The sequence below is a fragment of the Cryptosporidium hominis genome, assembly GCF_000006425.1.
Source record: "Cryptosporidium hominis TU502 chromosome 3 CHRO013082, whole genome shotgun sequence".
Taxonomy (NCBI): domain Eukaryota; phylum Apicomplexa; class Conoidasida; order Eucoccidiorida; family Cryptosporidiidae; genus Cryptosporidium; species Cryptosporidium hominis.
The window spans coordinates 1-9,253 of record NW_667169.1 but is presented as its reverse complement, the minus strand read 5'-3'; the positions used below and the strand labels follow the sequence as shown (position 1 = coordinate 9,253).

General features: G+C 37.1%; 4 protein-coding genes across 4 annotated transcripts; 3 read left to right on the top strand and 1 right to left on the bottom strand.

The window, feature by feature from the left end:
* The first annotated feature begins 746 nt into the window (after positions 1–746).
* On the top strand, positions 747–1,364 carry Chro.30165 (hypothetical protein). The annotated part of the gene is made up of 1 exon (XM_660977.1): positions 747–1,364. The coding sequence occupies one exon, from the start codon at positions 747–749 to the stop codon at positions 1,362–1,364; it is 618 nt and encodes a 205-aa protein (XP_666069.1).
* Positions 1,365–1,612: 248 nt separating this feature from the next.
* On the bottom strand, positions 1,613–3,379 carry Chro.30166 (Upf1p-interacting protein; Nmd3p). The annotated part of the gene is made up of 1 exon (XM_660976.1): positions 1,613–3,379. One exon carries the CDS (start codon positions 3,377–3,379, stop codon positions 1,613–1,615), a length of 1,767 nt encoding a protein of 588 aa, XP_666068.1.
* Positions 3,380–4,943: 1,564 nt separating this feature from the next.
* Chro.30167 (hypothetical protein) lies at positions 4,944–7,601 on the top strand. The annotated part of the gene is made up of 1 exon (XM_660975.1): positions 4,944–7,601. One exon carries the CDS (start codon positions 4,944–4,946, stop codon positions 7,599–7,601), a length of 2,658 nt encoding a protein of 885 aa, XP_666067.1.
* A 600-nt stretch (positions 7,602–8,201) lies between these two features.
* Positions 8,202–9,065, top strand: Chro.30168 (P0700D12.13). Its single annotated transcript, XM_660974.1, has 1 exon — positions 8,202–9,065. One exon carries the CDS (start codon positions 8,202–8,204, stop codon positions 9,063–9,065), a length of 864 nt encoding a protein of 287 aa, XP_666066.1.
* The last annotated feature ends 188 nt before the right edge of the window (positions 9,066–9,253 follow it).

Here is a 9,253-nt window from a genome sequence, read left to right as displayed (position 1 = left end):
GTTTGGGGGCCCGTTTGTCTTCCCCCCCCCTCCGCCCCGCGGCCGCGGGCCGCGCCCCGCCTTCCCGGCGCGGCCCGCCCTCGCCCCTCCCGCTCCCCTCGCCTCCTCTCCCTCCCCTTCTTCCCCTCCCCCCCTCTCTCTCCCCCCCCCTCCCCCTTCCCTCCCTTCCTCTTTCTCCCCCTCTCTCCCCCCTTTTTCTTCCCCCCCCCCCCCCTCTCTCCCCCTCCTCCCTCTCCCCTCTCCTTCTTTCTCCCCTCCCCCTCCTCCCCCCCCTTCCCCCCCTCCTTCCNCCTTNTCCTCCTCCTCCTCCTCCTCCTCCTCCTCCTCCTCCTCCTCCTCCTCCCCCTCCATCAGGATGTAGCTGTGGCGGCGAGAAGCCTCTTTCTGATTGTTGTCATGAAACCATTTATGGTGAGAAGAAAATAGGAGAAAAAAGAAATGCTACAATTACTGGAACAATTACTGGAACAATTACAGATTCAGTATTAACAGCAAAAACAGGAGATGAAATAACTGTTAAGCATAATTCTGATAAGCCAACTCCTGAATGTGAACGTTCTAATAAGCAATCTGTTACTACAGTAACTCATGAAGCTCATACAAATCTTCATTCTGTACAAAGTGGAAAATTACCTTCTCTTCAAGCATCCCCAAATGTTGGTAAAAGTAAGTTTCCCAATGGAGCCAACTTTATTCCTCTTGTATTGGATGCCAATACAGGCCAATATGGAGTTGAACTCAAGACTATGGATTTGCTTGTTACAGGCCAGGATGAAAAAATTAAGCCTTTCGATATGCTAATTCCATTCGTCAATGAAAGCGGTCAAATTAAATTTGTAACTAGAAGGAGATTAAGGCAATTAGTCAAATCTGGTCTTTCAAAAGGTTTCTCGGAAGGTGTTCCTCCATTTACTCAAGAAGCTATGGTTGAAGGTGCAGCTGAACCAAAAGAGAATAATGAAGAAAAAAATAATGAAGGAAAGACTAGCGAAGAAAAGAATGATGAAAAGAAGCCAGAAGAAGAAAAGAGCTCAGAATCTTCTGCTGCAGAAAAAGGTAAAGAAGCTGCGAACAGTGCAAAAAGCCTACTGCAAGAGGCTGAAACTGTTCTTACTGGAGGATCTTTATTTGAACCCTCTGAAAAGAAAGAAGATGATAATAAAAAGGAGGAAAAGGATGATGAAAAGCCTGAGGAAGGTGAATCTAGCTCAGAGAAAAAAGACTCCAGCGAGTCAGAAGAAACCTCTGAATCGTCAGGTAGTGAAACATCAAAATCTTCAAAATCGGACGATGTTGATAGTGCGATGGGAGCACAAGATTCTGCGAGTGTACATGCATCAGAAGAGGAAGAGGAAGAGGAGTGAATAGCTTTATAGGTATGATAATAGAGGTTATGCCTAAAAACGTTGTCAAAGAAACATATATTTAAAGTCTAAAGACATTACGCTAAAATCAGCACTTTTAAAATTAGTATATATTAGGTTTTAAGATTCAATACAAGTAAAGTCAATTAGTAGCAAAATAGACTTATAATATAACTACTTATAAGTTAAATGTTTATATTTACAAAAAAACACAAATCTCTAAATTTAGAGAATTCTGTCTAATTCTTCTACTGTAGATCATTGATTGAAAGTCCATCAAGTAACTCAGAAATGTCAACTTGTTGTGAAAATTCATCATCATGATCATGTTGGTACCCTTCGTCATCCATAATCATATCATCAGATTCAAATTGGCCTTGTGATTGATTCTTTGAGAGTTTATCTTTTTTAACAAGGTGTCTGGGTCTTCTAGCCTTTTGATAAATTTCTCTGGATGATTCTTGTATTCTTGGATCCCAATATAAGTTAACATCACGTCTCATTTCTGAATCCTCTTCAAGTTCTGCTTTGAATTGTTCAAGATCTTGGTTAAAGCTACTCTTAGAATTTGCATTATCAAAAGCAAGCTGTTCTTTTGGAAGTCTTTGTAAGACCCAAGGTCTTTGAATAGATGAATCAAGATTATTTTGATTTTTTCGGAAAACCTTCTTGACAAGAATTACATCATGGTTACGTTCTCTCCATTGAACAAATTCTGAAATATCTTCAACAACACCAAAGTTATTTAGTGTTCTAAAGTCATATCCAGAAACCCAGTCGCCTGAATTCAAGTATGCTCCTAAATGGGTGGTTACTATTACACTAGAGTCTGGTATTCCTAAGTCAGACTCTCTGCAAACTTCAACCTCTGCAATACAAACTTTGTTATTCCTACCTTGGTTATGATCTGATCCTATAGCCGAGTGCTTTCCTGTGGTATTGATCCTTTCAACATTGAGAACATAAAAGTCAACTAGACTTGAACGTGATAACAATGGGATAAACGAGCTTCCATTAGATCCCGAATATTGCCAATACTTCTCTTTTGTAAGATCTGCTTCTCTTCCTGTGAAAGGATCTATAAGAGAGATTCTGTTAGTTATCTTCTTACATAACAATAAAGATGAAATACCTCCTAAGAGTGATATACATAGATTCTTTGGAATAAAAACTACGTCATCTTTACAAATTGGACATAACTCAACAGAAAATGTGAATTTGTTATTGTGAGTATTAGAGCTTAAATCTTGAGAAATAAGCTGTCTACTGTTTTTAACCTTGGATGCAAAATAATGAGTAATAAAGTCAACAAGCTTCTGAGCATGACTCTTCTGTTGAAACTGGAAATCCAATCCATCAGGTTTCTCAACAATATTAGACACTTTCTCATGTGCTCCATGCTTTAGAATAAGTTGTTCCAAGTACAAAAAGGTTCTCTTATGTTCTACTCTCTGACGAACTTGTACAACAGTATTCCAAGTGTGAGGAGTAAAACTCCTTCTACAATCATCACATTGCTGAGCTTGCATAAAGAACTCAACTACTATACTCTGTTGAATAATTGCTCCATTCATTACCTCTTTTTGTATGGTACACTTAACCTTCAATCTTCTACTATGTGGCTCTGTCCAAATAAATGATGCATCCACCAGTCTAACAGTGTTCAAACCCTTTATTTTCTTCAAGCATAAAGCTAATAACTCTCTACTTTCTAACTGACAAGATACCCATGGAGGCTTTTGAAATCTCTCGCATTGTCTACAAAATGATATTATTGCTTGCCTAGAAATTCCTTCAGTTATATCAACTTCTGATCGAATACAATTTATACACATTCTAGATGGATTAATTTCTGTTGCAACTCCGCATACACAACAGTTCATATATTTAGGACGTTCTACCCTGTAGCTCAACCCATCCATTTCTCCATAAACTGTTGCATTAGCATCCATATGCATTTGGCTATTCTCCATACTACCTACCATCCTTCCACCATCATTACTATCAAACATCATCGGGCTCGCTTTCTATAATAGTAACTTCGCCCGGTCAATTTATCTCGAAATGTAAAGTTTAACTGGTCGGTCAATTTAAAGTCCTTTTTAATCAAAATGTCTTCCCGCCTAAAAAATGACTATCCTTGTAGAAAATTATAGGGTGAATGTAATAATTGAACGTTTTGGCGGGCGTTTGCTTTTAGTTGGGTTAAATTTACTAAAAAATAAAGTGGGTTTAGAACCAGTAAGGGTCGGAATGAAAGGGAAATAAAGGTAGAAAGAGAAGGAGCGATGTAGTGGATAGAATTTAGATTTGTTTCATAGATAGAGCTTCCGGCTTATTTATTGTATTTAGGTTATAGATTAAATTTATAGAAAAGGTATATTAGTTTGTTAGGATATTGAAAACGATACAAGTGACGTAGTGAATGATTAAGGACATTTAGATTTTAGGTAATATGTTGGTGGCAATGGGAGAGCTGCTAATTGAGAAATTTGGCAAAATTGGCGACTAACTTGGTGAATAGAAACTATTTCCAGTAATTTTAATGAGTGAAAATTGTTGGTTAAAATTTGGATGGGGGGAGGGGGTAAATTACATAATATACCTTATATATTTAATATCAAAAATATACTTGTGTATATTAATTTTTATATTAAGGTATACATTTATATATATTTATATATATTATGTATAAATATATATTTATTAATATTGTTATTGTAGATATATTTTAAATAATACAGTTTAATATTAATATTGTATGAATACTCAAGTTAAGTGTGCTGTTTATTAAAGATAGTTACTGATAGTAAATAGCAGTAAAACCTAAAGAGAATTAATTTTCAGGTAGAAATTGAAGAGAATTTTGAAAGGAGGAAAATTCAACTCAGAAACTTGAAATTATCAAAATTATAGAAGTTGCTAATACTGCAAGGTGAATTCTAATTATAATAATTGCAAGTATTCAAGAGGTTTCCCACAGTATAGGGGAAGAAAGAGGTTGGTTAAATAATATATAAAGTCAAACAAGACAAATAATACAGTGTAGAGAATACAGGAGATTTAAATATTTGTGAAAAATAACTCAAAATAACGAGGAAGACAATAAAATTGGTAGTAGAGAGAGGAGCCAAGATCCCAGGACAGGAAGCAATAAGAGGCGTAAGATGAATAGGGAAGAGAATCCTTCAAGCGGATCCAGTGAGGTTTCACAAGAAAACCCTGAAAATCATCAAGGGATTCAAAATGGAGAAAATATTTCCGAGGACTGGAATCCAGTTGAGGGGGATATAAGAACTACAGTCTCCACTGATCATCATCAAGCTCAAAATAACAATTTGGATACTGGAATTCATGCCTCGAATAGTTTAAGTTCCGAAAAACTATGTAGTTGTTGGTTCCTCAGAAAATGAGGTGAACGGAGAAAAGAGGTTCAAAATTGTAGTTAGACCTTTAAATGGGAGGGATCTAACAGTTGAAGCTTCCCAAACCTCAACAATTCGCCAGCTAAAAGTTCTGATAGAGGTACAGAGCGGGATTGAAGCTATAAACCAACGTCTAATTTTTCGAGGAAGATGTATGCTTGATGATGATACTGTTGGTACATATATCAAAGAGGATGGAGTAATAATACATTTGGTTCCATATGCAAGAAATCAGAGAAATGAAGGCTCAGCTCAACCTGCTTCTGAATCCAGATCAAGAGCTTCGGGAACTGGAGGAAATGCTGCTAATATCCACAACCTTTTTGCTACAACATCTGGAATACCAGGTTTGAACACATCGATAGGAGGATTTCCTGGTGCAATGATGTTTGGAGCAATTAGATTAGATGGTGAAACAGGTCTTCCCCTGGAAGCTGAAGATTTGATGCAAAGAGTGCTGAGAACTTTTGGAGATGCAGTAAACGGTAATGGGATAGATCAAAATCTGATGAATATTTCCTCAGGAACTGGAGATAACAGAAACTTGGGCTCAGTAACGTTTGATTCATTCGCTGTTGGCCAACCAACAACAATACCTGGCTTCTCAGGACTTATTTCTAGTACAGAAAGAAACAACCAGGAGTCTTTATCCTCCAACACTGATGCAAACAGAACCACAACATCCACATCAACTGGCGCTATCGCCAATAATTCTGCAAACTCCTCCGCTACTGTTACAGGAACTGAAGGTGGGAGAAGCTCAAATATTAATGGCGCCAATATGAACCATTCTGGAAGCAATACGGACTCTAGGTTAAACAACAACTCAGCACAAGCTCAAGGAAATTTCAGAGGTGGGAACGGAGAAGGTATTAGAGGTGATCCGATGAATAGCAACCCAATTGGAAGGATTGGGACTATTGTTTCCAGAATTTTCCAGGCCTTTAATCAGCCAGTAGAAGGAATCCAGGAAGGAGCAACCAGGTCTGAAGGTAGAGTTAGTCAGGCTGGAACCGGAACTGGAACTGGGTTGGAAACTGGGGCTAGGGCTGACGTGGGTTCTGGCGCTAACCAGACTGGAACTTCTGATAGAACTTCAGGAAACACTACCTCCCAGGATATCAGGGGGAGAGTTATTTCAAGTCCAGCCTCTGGTCTGAGCTGGACCCAGATTGCATCTTCTGGGGCTCTGAATACCGGTAGAACAGGTGTACTGCCAATAGGACGTCCAGGTTTAGCAGTTGCAACGATCCCAATCTCTAATTTTTCAATTCCAATTACAATTAGAGCTACTTCTTCTACGGGGATCCCCTCAATCAATCTTTCTCAGAGCTTAAATACAGCAGCCAGCGTAGCTGCACCCGCTCAGGGGGAGTCAGCCTCTGTAAGAGCTCCAACAGATACTGGTAGCACTCCATCATCTAATACAAATGTGTCTGAGGCCTATAGAACTTCTTCAAACAATTTCTTTAGGAATATCTCAAATGTCTTAGAAGAATCAGCAAATCAGCTACGGACAGTTGCTGCTGGAATCAGAGAAATGAGTGGATTAGAAGGTCCAGATAGAACTGAACAGAATAGGGAGGGTTCATCCTCTTCGTCCTCTCTACCTCCAATCCCCTCTAGTGTGAGTAGCAGAAGCATTTCGGGTGAAAATTTAGCCTTGAGTGGCCAGACTTCTGACTACATTCAGCACCATTCGCATAGACTTTATATATCTAATGAAGTGGTTCATAGGTTCCTCCCTTGGGACTCTCTTAACGAACTGATGGATATATTGGAGAGAGATTGTGGCTGGAGAAGACCCAGAATTACAATTCCTCCCCCTGTGGATTCTATTGATGCTAGCCCATTAGCAATCTTTATTTCAGTATATCTCCAGGCTATGTCAATAGTTCAGTCCAATTTAATGCAAATACAAGCATGGCAAGAGAGGTTTGCCAGATTAGATATCCCAAGACTATGCTATACAGTACATTTACTTGCGCTTATTTCACATATTTCGGCTCATATTGGCTCACTTTTAGCCTGGCTATTCCAAAATATGGCACAACATGTCGAACAGGACGGACTTATTGAAGGACTACAGTGGAATAGGTCTAGTAATGAAATCGAGAATCCTATAGATGTAGTAGAAAGAAGACAAGATACTTCAGAAGAAACTAAAGGAATGGATGTAGATGAAGAGACTCCATTTGAATTGGTTGGAGAAGATATCTTAAATAATGCTAATTTGAAACAAGATAACCAGGATATCAAAGATAATACTGGAAATGTAGCAAAAATGTTTGAAAGAAATAGTTCTAGCTTTGGTTTTAATAGTGTAAATACAAACTCATCCTCCAATATGGGTTATGATCAAAACAATGAAGAAATAATAAATAAGCTTCCTGATGAAATTAAGGAAAAATGGGAAAGATGGACTGGTAATCCACAAAACTTCTCCAGAAATGTTTTTGCCTCATTCTCCACCAGACCCTTCAGTGATACATACCAACAAGGTGATGTGTTCTCCAGCAGCTCGAGTTTTGGATTCTCTCAACCCTCCAATGAGAATGGAAACACATCAGGTAGTAGAATTAACAGCCATCCTAGCTCCCAAGAACTTTTGAGAATGATTATTCACCAAACAGAAGCTAATTTGAATATTAGTAGCTCCTCGAATTCTCGTAATTATACTAATATTCAGGCTGAATACCGTTCAATGCTAATCAGAGATTTGATAAATATTGCAAGGAATGACTCTGACTTTCTTAATAATCGAAGCAGATTTCCGTACCTACAAAGAATTATTTCCCTCTTATATGAGTAATTTTCGCTATTCCAAGGGTGAATATTGCCCTAGTAGAAGAAAATGTCTTCAATTATAGAACATAAATGTTAAGAGTACTTTTACTACTATTAAGGCTAGACTTTCCCTTTTTTACTTTCTAGCTTTATCATCCTCTATCTCCTCTTATTATTTTTATTCGTATTTCTATTCCTTTCAAGCATAAATTGAGAAAGCAGCACTAAGCATCAAATCCCGATGTGGTTCTTTCTGTTAATTTTCTGTGTGTTCCCGCCCAAACATGGGATCGCAACGGTATTAAGTTACATGTAAGGCGGGGCGGGCCTGTCTGATTAATTTGAAATATAATATAAAGAAATAACAAGCATTAGAGGGAATTGAATATTGCAATTTAAAAGATCAAATTGAGTTAATTTTTTGATAGAGTTTTGGTTTTAGATAAGAAATTAGATTCAGACTATTTTAGTTGAAGCGTGAACTGAGAATATTTCACAGGTTTTTTTTGTGTTTAGCTCGATAATAGTTCAAGGTAAAAAGGGGGGTAGGGGAGCGTTTAGACTTCAAATTTATAAATATTTGATTTGATACAATTTTAGTTGATTAATTTTGGATTTAGCGATTATGGCAGACTATGGGACCACTGAATACTGGGAGGAAAGGTACAAGAAGGACTCAAATCCATATGATTGGTACCAAAGGTGGGAGAATATGAGGGAAATAATTAAGGAATATTTGAAATTTGATGATAAAATACTTGTTGTTGGCAATGGAACAAGCAGATTACCAGAAGAAATTTATGATGATGGATATCAAAGCATTGAAGCAATGGATATTAGTACTGTTGCAGTAGAAATTATGCACGAAAGATTTGCCTCAAGAAATATTCCATGCCAAGTCGGTAATGTTTTAGATATGTATCAGTATTCTGACGATGGTTATGATGTAGTTATTGATAAAGGAACATTTGATTCTATTTTATGCGGTGAAAATAGTCACATTAATATTGACACCATGATGAGAGAATTAGTTAGAGTACTAAATTATGACAAAGGTAGGTATATATGTATCTCTTATGGACAACCTAATTATAGATTGAACTACTTGAAATCTATGAAAGAGTGGGAAGTTACCACAATTCCAATTAAAAAGCCTGCAAATGACCAGATTTATAAACTTAAAAATTACAATGACGAGGATTCTAACTCACAAGAAAATGTGAATATTACAACTTCAACCAGACCAGACTTATACCACTATATATACATCTGCACAGTGGTTAATAAAAATGTCCCTGAAATTGGAAATTCCTTGAATTTAAATGATGATGAGAATGGAGATATTAAGACTGATAACGACGTTGAATTAAATGCGGATAATATTCAAGATCCTAATAACTTTGAACAAGATCTTGGGGAAACCCAGGAGGATGAGAGAAATGAATTCCAAGTTCCTGATGAGAATAAAGTTCTTGAAAATTCGATTTAGTTATTCAAACTATTGTACTATCTTATAAATCTTCAGCTTTTAAATTTTGGTTAATTTTTTAGACACTTTATGCTTTCGAAAATAGAATAGAAAAAGAATTAGGCCTTAAATGTTATCATAAATTTCAAAATTCAATTCAATTTTAACTTTTCAACCACTATCACTTCTAGCTTCAATATTTTTAGTTA